At 33.7% G+C, this 25,236-nt stretch overlaps 1 protein-coding gene across 1 annotated transcript; it reads left to right on the top strand.

Moving 5' to 3' along the window:
• The first annotated feature begins 525 nt into the window (after window positions 1-525).
• LOC124365288 (iodotyrosine deiodinase 1-like) lies at window positions 526-18,057 on the top strand. Its single transcript, XM_046821256.1, has 6 exons — window positions 526-681; window positions 4,645-4,792; window positions 11,634-11,882; window positions 13,399-13,524; window positions 15,020-15,210; window positions 17,081-18,057. The coding sequence occupies exons 1-6, from the start codon at window positions 679-681 to the stop codon at window positions 17,261-17,263; spliced, it is 900 nt and encodes a 299-aa protein (XP_046677212.1). The 5' UTR covers window positions 526-678; the 3' UTR covers window positions 17,264-18,057.
• Window positions 18,058-25,236: the final 7,179 nt, after the last annotated feature.

Below are 25,236 nucleotides of genomic sequence, written 5' to 3' on the forward strand. Positions count from 1 at the left end.
AATTAATTAATGGCAATGTCCTAAATCGTTACTGTCAATCAGTGTCGCTCATATAAATGTGTAAATATTAATCTTGGCGGCAAATACATTTAATTATGTTGTAAGTAAAAGTGAATAGGTGCTGTTTAAATTTTATTATTTTTTAACTAAATAAGAATTTGATTGTATAAATGTTGAGTATTCTTAAAAATATCGGTACGTTTAAAAAACGTTGGCACCTTTATATTTTATTCGGTTTTCTGTATTTCTCGTATTATGTTCTAATATCGACGTTTTAAATTTAGGTAACCTTTATTTTTATGGACGAATACTTATAAAAAACCCCATCCTATTTCCCACTAGTATCATTAGACTACTTTAAAGATTCGTTTTGGAGGAAAGATATGCTTTTTGAAGTACGCCTATTCGTGAAGGAGTATTTCACTTTGAAGAAATATTGTTCAGTTATAAATACATTTAGTGTTATGTAGTAATTACATTAGAAATATAGATTGTATCAATAGTGTTGCCATATTATAGGGCGAAACTTCCTCGATATTGACAAACAACTGCCAATACCATCGATGGTTATATCGATACTAAACAATCGGTCAGGCTCGGCGCATGTCCAGGGTCCGCTGACAGCCGTGTGGACAGTTGCGCCCCTACTTGGTAACTCTCCTGTGCGCCTGGTAACTCATGGTAAGTTCTTCTTGGTAACTATGTTTTCGACTACACATAATTCCATATTTTCCTGTGCGTTACTTTAATTTTTAGAATTTTTCATTGTTAAAATATTTTTTTCTACTAAATGGTTTTTGATTTGTTGTAATAACGATAAAAACTAAGTTAGTTTATTTAAATCATACAGTGTGTCTCTTTAAAAATAGCCAAAATACAGTTTGACCGTACATACATTTTGTGATACATGTCATTTATTTTATTCTAAACACGAAAACGTATGTACAGTATATGCATGACAAATTATATCAAACTTTTACCAATACTAGTTGTATGTATGCTAAAGTCACATTGGAACGTGAACTGAAGATTAAAGATGATTTAATTACTCCTTTTTCTTCTTAAAAACATTACAAACTACTTGCGATTGTTTTCTGACAACGTTTGTCTAACATGCGAATAATGTTTACTAGCTTCTGTACTGTGTAGAGATCCATGATCGTTATTCTTTAAAGGATATTTGTGAATTGTATATCTAGCGAATTTCAATAATAGATCATGTTAAATACACAATAACTGTAGTAATGATCCTGGCCATCGACAGTTGTCACAAGTTTGTTTTCTTTCACTTTCAATGAAATTCGTTAAATTACAATTTGTTTTAAAATATATTTCGACAACTGTTAAATCATCCTTTGCGTATAAATCAATTCAGGTATACAACAAACTCCACGTAGTTTTATGGACAAGCAGCGTTTAGAAATTACATTTTAGTAAAATATTTAGAAATATGTGGTAAAGAAAAAAGCCTAAGTTCAATAGTCAAGCTTAACATTTTTCTCCAATTTCTTATAAACACAAATGTTTAGCATAACAAATAATTTTTAGATCAATATGATAACTTTTGGATTTGAATTTTGGTCGCCATATTTATTATTCGCCATATCGAAAGCAACAAATAACTTCTTTTTTAGTAAAAAAAAATAGTTCACAATGAAAAATAAAAGGTTCTTTAAATAGTCACACACTTTTTACGGAACTTCTTGTTCATTAATTATGAAAAGACTCAAATTAATGCCAGTGTGTCAATTGTCTTAATATTTTAAATTATGCAAGACTTATTCGATTAGATCAATAAGACGTAACACTTTCTTATAGTGTGAATATATGTCTGAGTTTACGCTAAGTTAGTTAATTAGAAGACCAGAAATAGTGTGTGTTTGTCTGGTTGCTCGCGCTACATCTTGAGTACCATTCAAGATGCAGTATTTAAATTTATTGCTATAAATAATTGTACTCCTCCCCAAAGTTTATTTTCTGCACTCTAGCATCTCAATCTCTGTAAGGAGTCATCGAAAAGATCAATGCAAGCTCAGCTCAAATATGTATTATTTTAAATAAAACAAAACAAACATTAATACGACAAAATTAAAATTTGGACTGAAGAATTGCATCAAAGAGTTCGTATGTTAAGAAATCAAAGTGATTACATTGACTATTGATTTTCTGGTCCCGTGCTATTATAAATGTGCAAGACCTGCTTTAAGTATCAAACAGAAAAAATTGATCCCCCCTTTTAACGATACCACTGCTCTATTTAAGTGCAACTATACAATATGTTTACATTTAAAAGTTCAAGTTTATTTACAAATTTTATCATACGATAAGAATATCAGCTGGAATGATTCAATGGCCAAATAAATGACCGATATCATAGAGTAAAAACGAAGGTCAATACTCTTCAGCACTGACAAAGCATGCCATCCTACCTTTGACTATACAGATAATAGACATATGGGAAAACTACGTTTAACTTTCCACATATATATGGGGATTGCGTATCAGAAATTTTGTTCGTTTAAGCTAATTCTCTTCTTTAAAGCATACATAGCTCTACTATACGAAATATTTTGTTCAGAGTTTTAATTAATTTAAATCAAGTAACTGTCTCATTTGTATTAATTTTATGTAAAATGTTGTATTTTATGTTATGTCAGAGTTTATTCAATATAATACGTGTATAACAGTTTTCTGTAATAAATTTATAATTGGCGTTTCCTTCGTTTCTCGCTAGTGTCGCATAACCACGGCGTTTCAAATGGCTACAGACAAAAGTATTGGGAATTTTCATAGGCTGTCACATTTTCAAAGATCTACCCATTTCAAATAGGTTACGTTGAAATTAAATGGGATTTAAAATGACAGGAAATATTACAAAAGTGTAATACTCGTTTTGTAAAAACGATGCCTGAAAAGATAAAAAAACTTTTTACTAGTCGAATAAACCTTGGATAATAAATATTCTTTCTCGTCCTATTGTAACAAAATGGCAGGCATCCTAAAATGTTTAAGAATTGATAACTGTGACAATTTAAGCATCGGTTTAAAGATTTACATTACAAATACAGAAATTAAAGCATGTCTGTATAAAAATAAAACAAAGTATACAAATATTTAAATTTAAAGAGCTTAGTAAATCAAATTAAATTTCATACTATTAGTCTATGCCAAGAGTTCTCCAATTCTTAAAGGATACGTATTACGCTATACGTTTTATGGACATAATTCTTAATATTACTATAACAACTGGTTATTGGTTCAAAAACCATATAAATTTTTAAATTAATAAATATAAATACTGAGTATAATTAAATTTTATTTTGGTACGCCCTTTTCAACATTGATGTTGATAGTGTAAAACGTTATCCGCTAAATAGAAATTGCACAAAGGTTTTCCCAACCAAGCAGTATTCAAGCATGTTACGTTGTACAGGTAAAGGTTTTTTCCGGACATTTGCCATCGTTAAGTGAAACAAGAAAACAGTAACACTACGTTTCGAGATCTGCAATCTGATCTCTTCTTCAGGTAAAGAACTAACCTAATACATAATTACAAACTAGGTTAAAATAAACAAATCTTACTAAAGCGTTGTGGCACGCCTGAGTCAGGAATCACAACCTACATGTTGTATGTCAACTTCACTAACACTAAAGACATGCACTTAATAAAAAACTATACAAAACACTAATCATTAAACTAAACTACGGAATACAGGTCACAATAAGTCTTCACTCGTCTACTAACCATCTACGACTGGTCGTAGATGGTTAGTAGACGAGTGAAGACTTATTGTGACCTGTATTCCGTAGTTTTAGTTTAATGATTAGTGTTTTGTATAGTTTTTTTTATTAAGTGCATGTCTTTAGTGTTAGTGAAGTTGACATACAACATGTAGGTTGTGATTCCTGACTCAGGCGTGCCACAACGCTTTAGTAAGATTTGTTTATTTTAACCTAGTTTGTAATTATGTATTAGGTTAGTTCTTTACCTGAAGAAGAGATCAGATTGCAGATCTCGAAACGTAGTGTTACTGTTTTCTTGTTTCACTTAACGATGGCAAATGTCCGGAAAAATCCTGTTTTCCTTCACAATCCTTCCATCGTCAAAAAAATAACCTTCAAACAAAGAGGTAAAGGTTCTTGTTATCACCCAGTTGCGAATTGCAATGCTTCCTGGATTTTAGTGCAGTGTGAGCAGATCAATTGTTGGAAGTGGGATTCCACTAAAAACTATGGCAGACTCGTGGAATGCCTAGGTATTATATTATATTGCCGTTCGAAGACGCGACACGAGAGATATCCACGTCCGGTACAGCAATAGACGAGAGTTGCAGAGAATTTAAATCAATGTTCATAAATTCCTTTTGCTTGATTAGAGATAATCACCACCGGCCACTCAATAAAAGAGCAAAATCGGACGTTCATGTTTATTTTATATACATATATAAGTTATATTACGTTGATTATATATCTACTATCCACTATCTACTATCTACACACAACGCGCCGCATGGAGTGCAAGTCAACATAACGTAACGTTGCAGTGTTTTAGGATCACAGATTCCAAAGGAAACGACGCTATTCAAACACAAAAAGTCTGATTCCACTGTAAAACATAGTTATTTGACAATGTTTTCTGTCTAGGAGAGCGAGATGCTGCCGTACATGCCGTTCCTAACCCAATACTGGCCGTTTATCGTAGCCGGCCTGGCATGCTTCGTGGCAGGCCGTTATCTCTTCACTGTGCTGAACGATCAGACCGAGGAGCTGACACCTCCACCGCGACCCACAGGTGAGCTGACTGGCCGATCTTATTTCCATCTTGAACAAACTGGCCGAGGAGCTGACACCTCCACCGCGACCCACAGGTGAGCTGACTGGCCGATCTTATTTCCATCTTGAACAATCTGGCCGAGGAGCTGACACCTCCACCGCGACCCACAGGTGAGCTGACTGGCCGATCTTATTTCCATCTTGAACAATCTGGCCGAAGAACTGACACCTCCACCGCGACCCACAGGTGAGCTGACTGGCCGATCTTATTTCCATCTTGAACAATCTGGCCGAGGAGCTGACACCTCCACCGCGACCCACAGGTGAGCTGACTGGCCGATCTTATTTCCATCTTGAACAATCTGGCCGAGGAGCTGACACCTCCACCGCGACCCACAGGTAAGTTGACTGGCCGATCTTATTTCCATCTTGAACAATCAGGCCGAGAAGCTTTCACCCCCACCGCACCCACAAGATGAGGTGACTGGCCGAATCTTATTTCCATCTTGATCAATCTGGCCGAAGAGCTGATACCTCCACCGCGGCGCACAAGTACGTAGTCTGGCCGAACCTCTTTTCCATGTCAAAACATCTAGCCGAGGGTATGAAACTCACGCTGTAACGCATAGTAAGTTTTCTGGCCGTATCTCATCTCGTGCTGAATGGACAGACCGAGTGGCTGATATCTTCAACACAGTACACAATGTATGTATGTGCATGGCCATTTCTCTGCTAACTAATAAAAATATCAGTCTTTAGTCGTCATCTTAGATCGGTGATAATAATCCTGACTACTATCTGAAAAGTCACCTACTTGTGTAAAGAAATCCAAAAATATGTTCTCATGTTTTGTTTGGATTGTTCTTTGTTTATCTTATCTTTAAAAATAGATTATGGAAGGAGACTTTTTAAACTGCATAGAAAGATAAATTAACCAAGGGTCGATTCGTGAAAAGTTTGAACCAAGGTAAATATTGTCTTGTCATTCCTTCAGAATGCATCACATTACCAATACAAAAATGTATAAACAAGCTACTTAGGAGCTGCACTGCCTCAAATACTACTATAAAACAAAACTAAATTATCGATTGTTAATGACACTTTGACACTGGAACTTGGTGGTTGAATGTTTGTCGTCGTCAGTATATAAATACGTTGTTTAACTCGGAACAGTCTAATTTAGTCATGTGGACACAGTAGTATGCACAGTGTGACATTCTCCTTTAAAAATCTTTTCTGTTAAGGGAGTCAAATCCTGTAAAAGTTGTTATACTCAAGGAGTTGTAACATAAAAGAAACTTTATTCCAATATTTTACTTGTAAAATTAACTATTCATTGAAAACTGTTATTATTAGAGTAATCATGACATTAATAAGTCCAAGACTCCATTTCACGTCTCGATGTAAAAATATTTATTTCAGAACAGTCTATGGTACTTATTCCAGATTCCGTATCACTGCCGCATGTTCAATCAGAGTTGTTCGTTTCGAAACAGTCTGACTGCATAAGTACTACACTTCCTGTTCCAGTCGCAATGATGTTGCATGCCATTTAGCAGAATTATTCGTTTCGGAACTATTTGCTTGTATGTGTCCACACTTCTGTACCAATGAAGTGGTTCTAAGCAGTGGCTTAGTTTCCGAACCGTTTTGGCGTTCTTGTTCTTAACAAGTATAATTTCTGCTTGTACGTTTCAGAACAAACTCAGAACCAGAGTAGTTTACAGTATTAGTTTTGAACTGACATGGTTGCAGCTTTGGAGCAGTTACCACACATGATTTCTGTTGTAAATTGCAAGTAAATCTTTTTCTACGTGTATTAATTTACTGCTATTAATATTAATTATTTACTTTTAGCAGATAAAAATTAGAAAATGATGATGTTCCTTGAGACAAATCATGAGGCAAATATCACAAATAATATGACAGCAAAAAACTAAAAATGTGATGTGAATGAAACTATATCCACTGTATAACCAGGCATAAATATCAAGTTGAATTCTTATTTCTGTCCAAATCTACATCAAGAAAATGTGTACTCCTATTAGTGATTGATGCAACACCCAACATCGTTGCATTTCTTTCACAAACACAATTTTTATGTACTATAAAACTTAATTTTCCTCTTTAAAATTGAAAAAGTATAAATGAATCGAATACACTGTCGTTAATACAATTTTGGCTTTAGTTTTGTCCGTGGACAATTATGCAGTATGCGAGACTGCAAAACATCTTGTGAGAAACTGGAAATGTGACACGGACTTTATTGTGTAAGTTTATTAAGCACATGAAGTTGACGAAATATCAAATAACATAAATATCTAAAATCGCAATATTCATAACAGTCCGGATTGTGAGACTTCATTGTACACAAACATGACCTTTCATTACTCAAATAACACTTACCACAAAGATTATTAAGAAAACCTTTAAAATTAAGTTATAAAACATTTTAAACATTTATAATTTTTTTTAATTAACAATAATTTTTATTACATTCAAGTTTTGTGATAATTCAACATTAATTACTACCACAGAATGGTTTATTAATTCAATAGTATTCCAAATAAAATTACAAGAATTTTATAAAAATATGTCATTCTTCAAAAGGACAAGTGGTTACGCATGACATTTTAACTCCTGTTTTTCAATAAATTTTAATTGTTTTCAATTAACCATGGGAAGAGTCTCTAGACCCTCCATTATTTTAATGTGGTATACACAATCCTCCCCAGAGGTCCCCAAAAATCTGATCACACAAAGCAAAGCTACCAAACTACACCAGTGACCTATATTTTTCTTTGTGATTTTTGAATAGGCTTAGTTTACTTGCTTTCAGTATAAAAATTAGCGTATGAGTGTAAAGTGTTAGTGTACATAGATTGTGTATTTAAGTTGTACGAGTTGAAAGTGTTTATTCAAATTCATAGTTTCTTTAACCTGTGCATGGTTTTGACAGTTAAGAATCTTATAAATAATGTATTTACTTGAATATGAATATTTGACTGTACATTTATGCATTTTTGTTTTAAAAAAGAATAGTATGGTAAGTTTACTAATTAATTTATTTGTTACTATTTTGATCTTTTGCTTTTTTTGGGAATAATGTACCACAAAACTGTATTTTAATCTGTATGTAATCTAGTGTCTATTTTAATGCTAGTATAGTAATTCATTATTATAATATGCAATTATGGCACTAAGAAGTATATTTTCATTTACTTAATGGTACTCCCAAGAAGGTTCACAGTAGTCCTGATTTTGTTTCCAGAATTTATCTTATATTTAATTATGTTGTTGTATTAATAAAAGTAAATCAATATATTAATATTTATACATTTTGGAAATCTCTAATTATTGTATAATTTGATAATATACACACAGAAAATTCCTGTTATAATAATGATCTCTGAGGAAATATTCGGCGTATTACAACACTGTATGTGAAACAACAAAGAGAATCTCCAATTTGGAAGGTTGATAATTATGACAATAAACAGTAGTTGATGGATAACTATCAGTTGGGCAGGCCTCAGTAAGTGTGGCAGGGGGCACTGACAAGTATCGCAAACAATGATACCAAATCAATATATTAAACGGCTTTTAGCATATCTGTTGTGCGAGTTGTCATGGAAGTAGAATCAATAGAAGTCAGCCCTCCTTTAATAGAAACCTTTGCCCGTTTAATGTGAACCTAGTGGTTGCACACCTCACAGAAGGTTCCTTAAACTTTTTTTTGCTGTCCTTATGATATCACATCAGGAAAATTTCTGCATAACTTTAACAAGACACCCAACGCTAAAATACAAAATCAAACAAAACCACTTCCTGTTTAAAACTATATATATATATAAATATATATATATATATATATATATATATATATATATATATATATATTTATATATATATATTTATATATATTTATTTATTATAATATATAACATGGTCTGAGGAAACAATATCTGTACAAAAAGAATCAAAAAAGTTGAAACTTTATACAAAGATTTATTGTATAAATATATTGGCTAAGTTTGTTGGCCAGCTTGTTTCTTAATTTCGTTTAAATATGGCACCCATTTAAACTAAAAAATATCACAACTCCATTACTTATAAACCTAGAGAAAAGCTAAAAGTGTTCTGGAATACTTATAGCATTTCCTAAACAATTTGTCAAAAACTATTTTTTTTATCTTGAATGGTTTTTGACATATTGAGTGTATTTAAATAACATGACCATCTTCTTGTATTGATTTACTCATAGAAATTGTGGACTTCACATTTAATGACTCACATAAATGTTATGTATAATTCTACATATTTTAAAATTGACCACCATTTATTTATTTATTATTGTCTAGTCTTCTCTGGCCCTTATCTGACCGTTCACATGAGTATAGGCTTGTATTGATGAAATGAAAAATGTCTTTATTAGAGGCGAAGTTAGGACTATAAAGTCCTCTCTGCCACTTAACCTCGTAAAAAGTAAACTAACATATATATACATACATGTATAATTAAAAATAAATCTATTTATTTACATTATACACAGAATTTTAACATTAACAAACATCTATAATTAATGTAACTTTATACATATGCCTAAAACACCTTAAGCATATGCATAAACCACAATAAAGAGATCCTTTTTTTATCATTTTTGTATCTTATTTAACACAATAAAGGAGAGGGTCGGCACAACTGAGGTACTGATAACAGTGCTGTAATTGCATACATAATTTGAACCCACATAATCAACTTAGGCCCAAATACCAATGGTTTTGACCTTGCAGCCACAGCTTCACAATCCTCACCAATCACTTGGTTATTATCCACTCTCAACTTGGCTCCAGCGAATGAATTAATAAGAATTGGATTAAAATAGTGTTTATAAGGAAAATACCCTTACACATATTTGTTTTTAGTAACATTTTGGTACAGCCGATGGTCTATTTTTTATTTAACATTCTATGCTACACCTAGTAGTGTTGACATTTAATTTATCTAACGGAATGTAATGACTGCATTTTAACTGTAAGATTGCTGTCTATCGTCAATTTAAAAACATTTTTGCCTTAAAATAATGGCAATCCAAAAGTTATGTTACATAATGCCATAAAGAAGCAGTATGATTTTATCCATAGAATAAATGCGCTCATCTTAAGTTTGGATAAATTGAAAATTGTATACTACCTTGAAGCTGTAACCTTTAGTTATGAAACATTCTATGAGAAGATACATCACCCAAAGCCAAAATCTGTTGCTGCATGAAACGTTTTTGTTACGCGCTATATGGAAGTGTATATAACAATATATTATTTCATTTTTCACAATTTTACAGTCGTCAATTCATATTAAACTAGAAATATCTTAAATCTATACATAAACATAATAAAACTTACATTGCACACATTTATTGCTGTAACAGTCTCTCTGATCCAGCATATTTGAGAAATTCCAGTGGTTCACCATGAACTCATCAACTGGATAAAACATTTTAGACTCCAAAAGGTGTTTGAGAGGATTTTTAAACTGAATTTGATTGTTGGAGTTTTTATACTTTCAGATGTGATAGTGACAGATGAGTTCAGAAATTGTCCCTGCCTAGCTTTATAATGGAGAACCATAATCCCTACTGTACACCAAATTAAATCTTTATCTGTAGTACAGCAACATGTCAAAAAAAGGGGTAAGGCAGAGTCAGCAACCCCCTGAAAGTTTCTCTGCATGACTCCCTATAGTTTTACTTACCAATAATTCTCTCAGGCTCATCCCAAATCCTGAAAACATGCTTTGTTTTGGTTTTAGCACAATTTCCCCAAAGTCTCACTCCATTTGCAAAGTGTGAGTGTGTTTGGCCATAGCAGGGCATTTTTAAGACTTTCGGAGAACAGAATTTTGCTAGGTGACGCAGGGTGTATATGGCGGAGACAGCTCTACCACAGTAATTATTAAAATGATCATTCCTGGTTAGTCCGTTATCAAGGAACACCCCAAGAATCTTTGTGGAGCCTGCTTCTTATAATAGGAGGACACCATCAACAAATACAATAGGCCACAATATATCATCATTAGATTTCAACTGATTGGTTTTCGAATTTATTTCAGAGAAATCCTGAATGTATGAATTCAATTCTATGAATGATGACATTTCAAGACATAGAGTCATGTCATGTCATCTGCATATTGAATTAGATTTCCATTTTGGATAACTGAATTTACTTTACATTCATAAATCAGAAAAGAACCCTGATGGACACTGTGAACTATTGTAATTTTTGTTTGAAACAATTCATTCCTACACTTTGATCTCAATCTTTAAGATAAGAAGAGAGTCATAAATGCAAGAGACTCTGGACGCCGCCGAATTTCTCTAACTTCTATTTAGAAGCAAACAATATAAACAGTGATTTTAAATATATTACAGAAAAGTATCTAACTTTTCTGTTATTTTTAATAAGCCCCAACCTATAATAGAAGAAACCCAACATTTTACATTTAATTCATCAAAATGAGGACATCAAAAAGGATCATAACTCTAAAAAGGTAAACAAATCGTCACACAGAACTGGCTTTGCCTCAGACAAAGTCTCCCTCTAAATACTCATATGGGTGCAAAATGTTTTCTTGTAAGTCAAAAATTACTCTAAAGTGAAGTATAACACTCTTGTCGAGTCCTCATCTAAATTTGCTGCCATCATCATCGTCTTTGCTCAATAAGTTATCAGGGACTAGCATAATCTGTAAAACTGTTCGCTACAGAAGTCAGCTGCAACCTCTATGTGTATTATCAGAAACATTTTAGTTATTTTTTTTACTTTAGGAAACAAATCAGAATAAAAGTTATTTATAAATTTTAGATGACGAGCTCGTGGGGGACGATTATGATGAAGATATGGATGCAGTGGAAGGAGGTGCAGCTGACTTGGCTAGTGCTCTGCCCTGGGACTTGGAGCATGTACCGTTCTCCTTCACCCGTATCACACCAGAGGAGTCTATCAAACGCTCCCAGGAGTTCTACCAGCAAATGGACACCAGGCGAACTGTGCGCTTCTTCAGCCCTGATCCTGTTCCTCGGGAGGTGATCCACAACATCATCAAGGCGGCTGGTCAGTTAGAGTTGAATGTATTACAAAATCATATAACCAAGGCTGATCTCTAATGATACTTTATCAAAATATAGATCAGTAAGTAAAACCTTCTGAAGTAATCTATTGGCGATATTGCCATCCATACAGGTTGAGGCATATCACACATCGCGATGTATAGTGTATGAACTGAGGAACCTGCCTTCTTTGTTTTAAACGAAAACCTCCATATTTTAATCTTAAATTAATTCTGAAAAAAATTTGTAACACCCAAAAATACCCCAAAATGGCACTTGAGGGAAGGGGTAATTTTTTAAACATGTTTGAAACATAGTCAAGCTGTACCTCATTTTAAAGGAGTAAATTTGCTGATCGTTTTGAAATATGTTTTTATTTATTTTGCTTCTCGTATATGGGTGGATTAAAATGTCAAAGTTGTACGGTTTCATAATGTGTTTACTGTTAACCTCATAAAAATCCAAATCTTAGCAAGTCCAAATCTTTATCCAATATTAATAAAGAAGTACTCTTTCTAAAAACATGTTATAGTTGTTCACTTTTAGTACATTTCCAATTTTTGTAAATAGTTTAAATTTAGGATATTTCAAACTCGCAAAACCTAAAAATTCAAATAGCAAAATATGACTTTCATTACATCTATCAATAGTTCTCTTAAAAATTAACTTTTTAAATTTAAAATTTTGCTTTATCTTGGATGGTTGAGAAATAACGCTGAAATACTAATTATCATGATGTTTTGTTGCATTACAGCGTTCTGAACTTCTGTATTTACAGTCGGTTCTTAATTAATTAAAAAAGTGATGAAATTAGTTTTCTCTTTGTTCAGAATTAAACTATTATAAGAAAAAACTCCCCAATTTTATCAAGTTCTGTATTTTAAGTCAGTTCTACTAATTAGCACTGAAAACATTAGAAAAAGGACAGTGACTTATCTTAAAAAATTAACCCAATTGTACACGTCTCACTCAGAACATGAATTTATGAATTAGATAGACTCTAAATATAGATAACCGTACAGAATCTAAAATATTTATACATGGGTGATTTTATCAGTTAAATTACATAGTTCTACAATATCATATATTATCTGGTGCCCGAATCAGTAGAATACATACAAATCCTTGGTATATACAGAATATACACAATTATGTATTATTTTAACAGTATATTTTATGCAGTACTTTACATTATGTGTGGCTCACATTTATGAAAGTTATTGTTACTATTTAAGAGGACAAAGGACAATCATCAGGGTTACCTTGAAAACAGCATTCACTGTAACATACAACTAGAATGCTCTCTACTGGTTGAGAAAGATTGAAGTGCAATCGGACATTGCTAATTAAGTGAAAAAACTTGTTCTTTTATGTGTTCTTTCAGTCAGTGAATCCTAGAAGATAGTTTTCAAGAAGATAGCCGATTTTCCTATCAACCAGTAACAATCCCTTGCTTTCAGCCCTATTAATTTATAAAAGTTAATTTTTTAAATGATATTTTTTATGCTAAAACTTCACAGGCACTGCTCCTAGCGGAGCTCACACTGAACCATGGACATATGTTGTGGTGTCCGATAAAGAAATCAAGGAGAAGATCAGAGAAATTGTTGAAGAAGAGGAAAAAATCAACTATGAAAAGAGAATGGGTAAATATAAGTCACTATTACAGATATTATACACTGTTGTTACAAGAATATACTGTGATAATAGCTTAATAAAAATTCCTTTGATATAAATATAACAGTGACTATTAGAGCAACTAAAAAATGTATTTTTTAATTTGAGGTATATGTATCTACTATCTAGTACAGCAGGAAGCACAAGGCTGTGTGTGTGACCGGAACAGACCACAGTTGTACAGTCATGCTTAAAACATTGGTCTGCATATAATCACTAGAGAGTATGAATGGTAAGCAGTGGCAGTCTTATGTTTGCAGAAACGGAAGCAGTTCTCCCCCGCGCCATATCTCACCACCACCTTCACTGGCCAAGGTCGTGGGCACACTTATACATCTCCTACTGTACTATATGAATGCATTGTGTATGTGGCATTTGTACCTTTAACAGTATAATTAAATTTAATAGTCTAACAAGTCCATTCATATTTTCTTTCAAAATGCTTTAGCTATTAAAAATATTAAGCTGCTTGGTCTAGCAGATGTTTTTCCTTCCCCAGTTCATACTTAATAGGACTACCAGTACATACCTTTAAGACCAAAAGAGCAAAGTATTTGAGAAACTAACATTGCTTTGTGTTCTATATTCTATTTCTATACTACAATATATATCCATTAATTATTTATAGTCTATATTTATTTATTGACATGTTAACCAGTTGATGTGTAGTGTGTTGTAGCTGAATAGACTACCCTCTATAAATTGCATTAGTATGGTATCTGGTGTTAAATTTATAAATTATCTTTACTTATAATTTAAACTTTCACTAATTATTTAATTTTTAGAGTTGTGTTTATTACAATTTTATAATTTATTAGTTAACACAGCTTATTTCAAGTCTATAGCTCATTCCATTATATAGAACAACAGACAATCATACAGCAAATAAAACTGAAATTGTAACAGCCTACTGAGTGATATGCTTCAACAATGCTCAGACAAATTCCGAAGTTAAACATCATAGAACTCATTCTTGTCCATGTAGGAATGAAGTTGAAGATGAAATCTTTCTCGAGATATCTTGCCACATGATACATTCACATTTTTGTTCATTAGATTTGGTTTCATATCAGTGTTTAAATAATAAAAGTATACACACCAAGTCACCATAAATTATTGTTGTACGTGTTGGGATAGTTAAGGTACATATGTTATTTTCTCGTTGCTATCATGTTAATCCATAAGACCAATGTATAAATATTCGCTTATGCTCAGCTAAATCATATGGAGTGACATGCACCATAATATTTAACTCAGTATTTCTCATATAGCAACAAAGCTTCATACAAAATTTAACCTCTATGTCAGTTTATTTTTGAGATATTATACCAACAGACAGATATTATATTTTTCTAGTCCCAAAACTAATAGGCTCTGCTAACACCCAGCCAACTAACTCCCCACAAAACATCTTCACTATTAAATAAACAATGTATTGAATATTTTAAAAACTTTTTTCTCTAGGTAAGAAATGGACAACTGACCTGAAGCCACTGAAGACCTCTTGGGTGAAAGAGTATCTGACAACAGCTCCATACCTAATTTTGGTGTTCAAGCAGATGTTCAGCTTTACAGATGATGGGGCCCGCAAAGTTCACTACTACAACGAGAAGAGTGTAGCTATCGCTTCTGGTATCCTCATCACTGCTGTCCATGTTAGTAACACTACACCACACTTTGTTTGTTAATAAGTACATTTGACAAAAGGACAAGAATTTGAAAAGGAAAGAAGATTTGAATTCCAAGATGGTTATACCTTCTCTTTTAGAGTTTTCCTACAAAGTTCCCAAACCTTGTGCTTAAAACTTAAGTGCATGCGTTTTATTTTATATTAAGTGCATGTTTTAGAGTTAGTGCACATGGTTTTGACACACAACTTGGTTGTTGTGATTCCTGACCTGTGCATGTCACAACGCTGGGGTATGATTTGTTTATTTTACCTCTGGGCGGCTAGGGGCGTTTTTCGGTGGGTTAAAGATATTCCTGCCACCGTGCCCAAGCCACCCCATGGATGTGTGGCAGGGCTCAACCTGAGCCCCGGTAAATTTGTTTGAAAACCGGTCTGAGTATGGACATGTTAATGATACAATCTGGAAGACTGCAAGAAAAATTATAGTGCCAATTTTGAATGTTTCACCTTTACTGGTTTCTGAAATTAAAATTAAAATCTGAAGAATACATACATACAAATGAATGGTACACTAAGCATGCAAATGTTGAGTTTAGCTCCATTTCACCTTTCTCTTAGTGGAGGACAATCACAGACTTTACTCCTAGGATCTGGAGTCCACACGTCTGAAGAGATGCAAAAAAGCCATTAACGAAGACATTCAAAACAAACTCTTTGCATTGTTTTGACATCAAGCACTCACACCTAGACTAAAAAAGAGTTGTCTGGTTTACCCAGCATCCATTTAGTGTAATCCAATGAAAAGATGTTGCATTGTCTAATCAGGTACACATTAAGTGAACCGTGAAATGGAACTAAACTCAACATTCGCATTCTTTCAACCCTTCCCACCATAGCTAAGTGTTGTGAACTAAACTTAGCTTTTCTGACCCATGTTTATATAAAATATTTTGTTTGCTAAGATGCAAACATTAAATCCCACAAGAATTACTCGAAAGTTCATAAACAATATGTATATGCTGAATGTTGTAGCATACATTACATGATCAAAACAAGGTGGGGATAAAGGAATCAGACAAGGTCCTTCGAATAGTAGGCCTGTGTTTGAACTACCCTTTCTTGATGTGCCGGTTAATGACATTGATCTGCAGCTTAACCTTCCAACCTTAAAGCTATAGGACATCTAAGACATTATCTTTTTGTACAAGATTATTAATTGATTGACTGTCCTGGGCTTCTTAAACTGGTAGACTACCACACGCCATCAGAAACTAGAAAACACTGAACTCTTCGCCAGGCACCACCACGGAACAGCTTACGAGATGAACAGTCCAGTGATTCACATGCAGTGCAAAGCCAACTTATTTCTACCCTATATCGACTTCTTCCACACTGCTGTTTCAACTATAAGGAAGAGTCTGTTGGCTGCCATGAAGGGTGTACCCTGGTGCTTGCCAATATCATGACTTTCTATTAGTTGTTGAGGTTTTCTCTCTGATTTTTGTTCTTGTTATGTCTCCATTTATTACTGATTAATATTTTACTAGTATTATCCATCATATAGTTAGTAGTTATATCCTTATGATTTATTTTTCTTTGTTGTTATTCTTGTCATATACTTTCTTCTAGTTAATCTATAATTTATTTTAAACTTTTGTTTTTCATTATATGTATAAAATGAAAAACAAAGTTTAAAATAAATTATAGATTAACAAGAAGAAAATATATAACAATAATAAAGACAATACATACAACCCAAGACAATACAAGACAATACAATACAAATACAAAGAGCCAAAAAAGTAAAATAAAAAAATATATTTATATGTGAAAATGGTTTTCTGTCAAATGCATCAATCAACTGGTTACTATTAATAGTTCTGTGTGTTGTGTAGTTGGCAGGCCTGGTGTCACTGACCAGTACACCGCTCAACTGTGGTCCCGCACTACGCATGCTGCTGGGCCGACCCATGTCTGAGCGGCTCACTCTGCTGCTGCCAGTCGGCTACCCTGCACCTGACGCCACTGTTCCCAATCTCTCTCGCAAGTCACTGGACGAAATACTCGTCGAGATATAGGGCACCAAGGGACTTGTAACATCACAATCGTCTGTTTGTACATAATAATATGCACATATGTGTAAAACTGTCACAATGATGTGTTCTTTTAATTTTAACTTTCAAGATGTAATCCATGTATTATGTAAACCAGACATGCGGGTTGCAGCCTTTTCAATCTGAAAAACGTCAACTATAAGATCTTGGTCTCACAAATATCAGTCATCTGGAGAATATCTTCTTGAATTTTAAAATCTTCAAGTGTTTATCAATTTTACAAGCCAGGAGTTTGTGTGATATGGTTAGTCATTTGAGCCAAATATGGTTAGCTATCCTTCCGGTTCTTATCATAGAAACCGACATTCTAATATGCTTAGTCCTACTTTTTTCAATTTTTTCAGAAAGAGACACAATTTTACATTTCTATCAGAGTCTCAGTATCAGTTTGATTTTAAGTACTATCAGACTAGCATTTTCCTCCCCAAGAATTGGTATAACCAAGATCTGCTTAAGGTAAGGAACAAATTAATTTGTATTGCACTCGCCTTACAATTCCATATAATTTTCTCCAAAACAAGATTTTACTTACTAGTGATACTTGGTTCTATGAGAGTAGTCTTACTGAAACTGCTGTTGGCTAAATGACTAGCTACAATTGATCGCTTTCAGCCTTTGCCCAAGTGGTTTTACTTTTGGTGGATTCTTCCGGTTCATGATTTTTTTAATTCAGTTTGAACTGGTAAGCACTGTGTTAGTGTTTTAAGCTGCACATGTGACTTAAGAAGTGATTTATATGTTATGTTTCATATTTCTATGACAAGGTCGATGGAAAATGGATTTTTATAATTCTTTTTTTATTTTTTCAGTAATAAAATTAAAGCATATGACACTCATTCTATTATTAAAGTGTTAGTTCCTATTATAAAGTGTTTTAGTAAATATATTGTCAACCCATGGCATGGCATGCACCATCATCAAACTCAGTTTTTTTTATCCTGTCAGCCTAAAAATTAAGGCAATTTTGTTAAAACATTCTAATTCCAGAACTTTATAGATCGAAATGAAGAATGAAAACATTATAAATCATACACTTATGTATTTATTTATTAAAAAGAAACTATTTTTATCTGTTTATTGACTATCCTCATAAACACTAAATAATAATGTAGTGTGAACTAGTGTACCTATCTTTTATTAGCATTCCTGCCATGCCTTGGTTACCAGCTGTTAATTTAATATGTTGTGTATATCCATGTGCTAACTGTATAAACGGCAATACCATTTATCTAATAAATGTATTGTTGTAATAATATTATTAACTGTATCAGTGTGATATCCTTAAACTTGTTGGATTCACCAAGAATGGTGTAAATAAAAAAGTTGGGTTTATGAATATTGCTCAAGCAGTAAAATTATTATTAAATATAATATTATAAATATCTTTATGTTCAGTTCTCATCTTCAAACTCAATCATAGTAGATGAATTTAATTGTCAGTTTGTTACCACATAAACATATTAGTATTTCTAAGGTAAAATAAACAATGTGTAAAAACAAACTGATATTTATTTATTTCAAATCCCAAATTAAATTATCGTTTTTACAAAACTCACATACTTCTAAAAATAAATATATATTATCCATCCAACTTTTGAACATCACATTGTGTTTTAAACACATTTGTTCCAATTATATTTACCTATATTATATGAGAAGTTTGAAATGGATTGAGAGCCAAACAAGTTCACAACTGATAAGGAACTAGCAGGACTCATGATAATGAACTGGTAATAAAGTTACACGTAATAAGTCACAGTAAACTAAAAGAATTTGCTTGAACAAGCCAAACAACAAAGAAGGATTGTGAAGAGGACAAGTTATTACAATAGTTGTTTCTGTATTACTATTTTGAAATAACTAGAGGTATTCCAGATGTACAGAAACATATGAATGAGGAAATTTGAGTGTCCCATCAATTTTTGGATTGTGTAGGGATGGCCTTTTTCTCCTTTTTCTTTGCTTAGGACAAAAAGATGAGGAAAACCCTCATTACATTGAGTTTTACAAGAACCTTTGCACTGCTTCCGAAGTGATAGCATATTCATGATGTGTAGAGTTGTTAGTAGGGGCCGCATCCTGTCAAGATCCCATGAAAAGTGATCATAGGTACTACATCAGTCATGTCACTTTGGAAGAAGAGAAGGCTAGCCGTCTTCCAGGCTCTCCAGTCAAAGCAGGTATGGGAGACAATAATCCCTCAGATTTACGATTGAAGAAACCTTTAACAATAAGAGAACCCCACCCGTTCAACAGTCATCCTCCACAAAAATCTATACCTATTGACGAGACTTTTTTAACTCAATACCTCAACATTTGCAGTTAGTGATACTGATATGATACTGCCAGTACATTCTACTGGCAGGTATTAACAACCAGAAGTGAATCTTCCTGGGATTAATTGAGTAATTACATTGCATTTATGTTCATTTATGAATCAAAATATTTTAATTTCAATTCATGAAGAGCTAATTGATATTTCTTATCAGATGTTCAAATATAGTAGAAGATAAGCCATCTACATCTCCACCTCAAAATGGTACCAGATCACTGAGATTATAGTATGTCTTTTGACTGGCAAATATGATTTCCACCTCCACCAGTATCACCCTCAACCCAAATGCACCAGTATGATATGATCACCAGTCTTACTTGTTCTGACTAGAAACAATCATTACATCTAAGCAATGTGTGGCTGGAAGAATATATTTTTAGAGACTTGTATTTTCTTCACCATCTTGTTACTTAAAAGCTCATCCTAAAGAGTAATTTCAGGTAGAAAATTATGGAATTTCTGTGACAAAAAGTCAGAAGTTATTTTGATATTTTTCCAAAACTACTAGCTTACGCAGAGCAGGAGCCGAGTTAAAATTTAACAACACAAGGTAAATAAGGTCTACCCAGGAAAACAAAGCAACAACAAAATTATTTTTTAATATTGAAATTAGAAGTAGGAACTTTCTTATATTCTACATGTAAAATATTACTACGTTTATTACTACTGGGACGAATTTACTCATGGAAATTCGGGATCAGGCCTATAAATGGATTCAAACCAATGGAATTATTGAAACCTGTTATTATCAGCTGTTTTCCAAGGTCAGACGTACTTATGTCCACATAACACCAAGTGGTTGATTTGTAGTATTCAAGAGTTTATTCTCCTAAGTGAGTGGACAAAACAAGGCAACACAGATTTGTGACAAGTCTACTTGGACTGATCATAATTAATGGGATAGATGGATATAACACTGGCTTTTCATATGGGTACCCTCATCTAGAAAATACAGGGACAGCTATTGTAACTGGCCCAGTCACACTCTTTCTTTGTGCAAATGTTCAAAAAGGGTTTTTTGTGACTTAATATATGTACATTTACCAGTGCTCTCTATGTAGATAAATCTTGCAAGTTCCTTACTGTATTCTATAAGAGAAATGTTTACTTGAGAATACTAATACACTAAATGTAACTAGTACATTAGTTTGTCAATATGTTTAGTGTTTACAAAAAACAAATACCTCAAAATTATACAATAATATTGTAGCTGATAGAAACATATATTAAAAAATCTATATTTTGACTCATTAAGACAGTTTCTCACAAACTTTTACAAAAAAAATACATATTATTTTTTGCTTACTAACTTTTAGTGGAAAATATGAATAATAGAAGGGGTTTTGTTAAATTGAATTAACTTATCACAAAACAAACAGAACATAAGTTATAAGTATTTTCTCCTAACACAGGAACATACAAATAGAGACTAGTTTACTGATATCCCCCCCCCCCCCCACCCCCCCCCCCCCCCACCCCCCCCCCCCCCCACCCCCCCCCCCCCCCACCCCCCCCCCCCCCCACCCCCCCCCCCCCCCACCCCAAAACGTAAAGTTGACATTTTATTGATATGCCAATCCTAAATTAAAACTTTTTAACAATGAACGTTTTAATTAAACACGCTCAGCAGATTGTAGTCATGCTATATATCGTACAGAAAAATATAAATCAAAATGGAGGGTTGATCCAATGAGATTGATTCAATTAGTTCTGCTCTATTTCACATTCTGCGTAGTGCAGCGTCTGAAATCTGACGCTGTCACAGACTTGACTCCTGGAATCTGGAGTCACATCCGTCTGAAGAAATAAAACAAAGTCGGTGACAAAGAAGTTCAAGACGAACTCTTTTCGTAGTTTTGTTTCGACATCAAAGAGATCTAAACTACAAAATCGAGTGTAATCGAGAGAAGGGGTGTTCTCATTGTCTTGATCAGATGCACAATTAAGTGCATTCCGATGTTGTAGGACACAATCTCAAACCACTGCGGAGCAACCGAGTGTTCTAAGTTGTTATGGTGGGAAGGGATGTTTCAATGAGAATGTCAGATTTAGATTTCAGCCATGTATTCTCAGTAATACTTGTTAAGTACGACACGTCCATTTTTAATTTTGCGCATGCTACCCCCTACTTGACTTTTGAAGGAGTCTTGGCTGCCGTTCAGAAAAATAAATCTCTTATATTACTTTTTATTTGGATTTGAAAGCAAAATTTAGGTTACTCTTCACAATTCTTTTATCAACGTTGCATATAATATTGCGGAGCAGTTCTGATTCCCAGTGAAATATTCTGGGTGCGTAACTGATTTGAAAAAACGAGGCAAAAACAGAAATTTATCGTCTTCAAGTGTTAGAAAACGACATTTTTTTATACCAGATGAAGAGTAGTGTTCTATTTTTAGTGACACATGACTGTAGCATCCTTCTGTGTGTAAACCATATTGTTTCTGTTAAAAAAAAAAAAAAAAAAAAAAAAACATTAAAACACGCTCTAAAAAAACCTTGACTTTTGGTGAACATTTTCTTTCATATATTTACAGATATCATTCAGCAGTGGTGTGGACTCGAGTGTTTGATACCGCCACCTACTCAAATACACAGCAAATAATAAAATTGACACTTCAGTAAGAGGGATTATTCCGCGACACCAACACACCGCAGTTCTGTACCGCAGTTTTTCTGCTACATTATTTACTGCCGCCGCCACCGTCGCAGCGACCTAAACTACAAGGACTATATTATACATGGTTAAATTTAGCTGCACAATCTGTTTACACATGAGCTCTGGCCCTGAGACTTTGACGGACAAAATTATGTATTCTAGTTTCTAGCAGCCTATTCTCGTATTGTACACACGGTGACAAAAATAGTGACACATGGGGACAATCATTGGCTGAAATATTTTTGTACATACAATTAAGCCCTTATACGCAACATTATACATACACGTTTTATATGCAGGTTCAGTGGCGTAGCGAAGGGGAGGGTCCAGGGGGTCCGGACCCATCCCGAAATTTTAAAGACATATTAAAAAATAAAGCATGAAGCAGGAGAAAAAAAGGAGAGTTATCATTGTTCTTATCTGCAAACATTAAATTGATTGATTTAATTTGATTAAAGTGACCGTTGTTTAAAAATATAATTGTCCCTTTTCGTTTAAATCATAAAGTATCAAACGATACTTTTGGGCTCGGCCTTTCTGATAGTGTAGTGTAATCACGGTATTTCTTATAGGGCGCGGTCACGCAAAGTAACCTGAACCGTAAACACGGCGAACAGTTTAAATTGGCGATTACTTCGTTCAATTCGTCTTGGGGACGTAAAATGACAGCGTAGAATTAAGTTACGACGTTGATTTTAGGTGTCATTAAACTGTAGACGTGTATATAATTATCGAAAAAAATATAAAAAATCACTTTCGGTCGGAAAATACACTTGAAAAACTCTAACTGATTAGAAACTTCAACTCATTTGGACTTCAGTGATTGAGGTAAACGTGATGTTTTCGATTGATTTAGGACGACGATTTTTCTGGATAAGTATATATGTATTAGTCGGCGTTGAATTAATACCTAAAATCAACGTCCTAACATAATTCTAAGTACCACTTTTACCTCAACTACTCAACTCAAAACTTGAATCTGCAGAGTGCTTTTCTTCGGTATTTACCGACCGGAAGTGATTTTTTCTAGATAATTATATAGGTAGTCGAGTACAGTTTAATGACAACAAAAAATCGTCGTCCCAACTCAATTAAAAATACCACACGTTTACCATAATAACTAAAGTCAGAAGTAGTTGAAGTTCTAATCATTAGAGTTTTTCAGGTGTATTTTATTTCCCAACCGAAAGTGATTTTTTTGAATTTTTTCCGATAATTATATACTCGTCTACCGTGTAATGATACAAAAAATCGTCATTATAACTCATTCATAAATACCTCAATCAGTGAAACCCAAAGTAGCGGAACTTCTAATCAGTAGAGTTTTTCCGGTGCATTTTTCCGACCGTTAGCTTGATCTGTACCCGAGCAATGCTCAAAAATTGCCCTCCTTTTCTAAAGTCACTACGACTAATTAGAGATGAATTTATTGTCACTTTCCAACATTATTATAGTGTATTGAACTGTTTTGACGAATAAAATTTCAAGTTCAAACCAAAACCTAAATAGTTCACGGGGAACCTTTGTGTTCACACTCCGACATCGATCGAGTCGACCCTCTCAGTCTCCCCTAGGCACACAAAACAGGGTCTTCGGCGAAGTGGAAAGACCACTTGTTTGCCAGGACGGCTCTTCCGTCTTTATTGTGCAATAAAATTTAATTGCAAGCAAACAGTGGCCTTACCGCGTCGTCTATTTTTCATCCCCATAAAAACTCACTGGGGGTGATAACTCATCGCAGAGCGATATCCCAACTGCCTCATGTTATATTTTCAAAAACTTATAATAAATGCAACGACACTTTTTGTCTGTAGAGTAAGATAGACATAAGTTTACGCCATATACTCTGAACAAGTTATAACCATTTCCATCTACTTTCTACAGCTCGGTTTATCTCTTGGTTATTGCTATTGGAGAGAAGGCAGCATACTATCAAAATGTCCTAACAGAACTTGTTTTTGGCAAATAATACTCGTAGTAATGGTAGTGACAAATAAACTGTGATCCATCCTATCAAGTAAAAATTTTAAGATGTGATGAAAGAAGATCTAGATGGCTTCATTGTAATAAGTTAAAATCTCAAAGGTTTTTTCTGATGAGGGTCTCCTCCCCCGCCCACCTCTTTCCTGTTCTCCCCTACAAAGTCAAAAATTACTTTCTGGTTTCACTACTAGAGTCTTTAAAACTTCTCGTATCGTCAAGTAATACATACAAGAAAAATGCTAATGCTAATGCATGTATAGTAATGCTTATTTTGGGTTTTGCATTTCCAAAATAAGCATTCTATACTAACGCCTTGTATGTATTTGTATGCTTCGCAGAGTATGGCCATTCATAAGAAAATATTCCTGAATGTTCTCTTATACTCCACGATAACAATGATATTATTATAGAATTACTGAGCTACATTGAAAAGATTCAATGTACATTCAATTCACATTGTAACCTATATAGCCTATAAATGCAAAACCTCACTGTGGGTAAATGCGGTATACTATTAAATATGTAACTTTTATGATTCGTTGTGTATGAATTTTGTAGGCCACCATCAATATTACCGTTATTACAGTGAGATAAAATTTTTTATGAAAATGGTGCTGTGCATAAGAACTTTTTGTATATGTTTTCTCTTAGATTTTATAAAGCGAGGGATTGACGTTATAAGTATTACTTATAAATTTGTGATTTAAAATTAGTGATATGGCAAACGTGTGTTTGTTTAAAGCTACACAAAACCACTGGAGTCATTGTACAAACAATGGAAGGAGGAATTAGTGATGGAACATGGTGGTCACTAAAATACAAGGTTATATAGCTATAATATCCTCTTCGAATAATATTAACGCCTTTATTCAGCACAAATTTTCCCGAGTAATATAACGTGGGATAATAATTATGTTGGAAACAGGGATTCTTAAAAACCTGCACAAACATGAAATACCT

Source organism: Homalodisca vitripennis, chromosome 6 (genome assembly GCF_021130785.1).
Source record: "Homalodisca vitripennis isolate AUS2020 chromosome 6, UT_GWSS_2.1, whole genome shotgun sequence".
NCBI lineage: Eukaryota > Metazoa > Arthropoda > Insecta > Hemiptera > Cicadellidae > Homalodisca > Homalodisca vitripennis.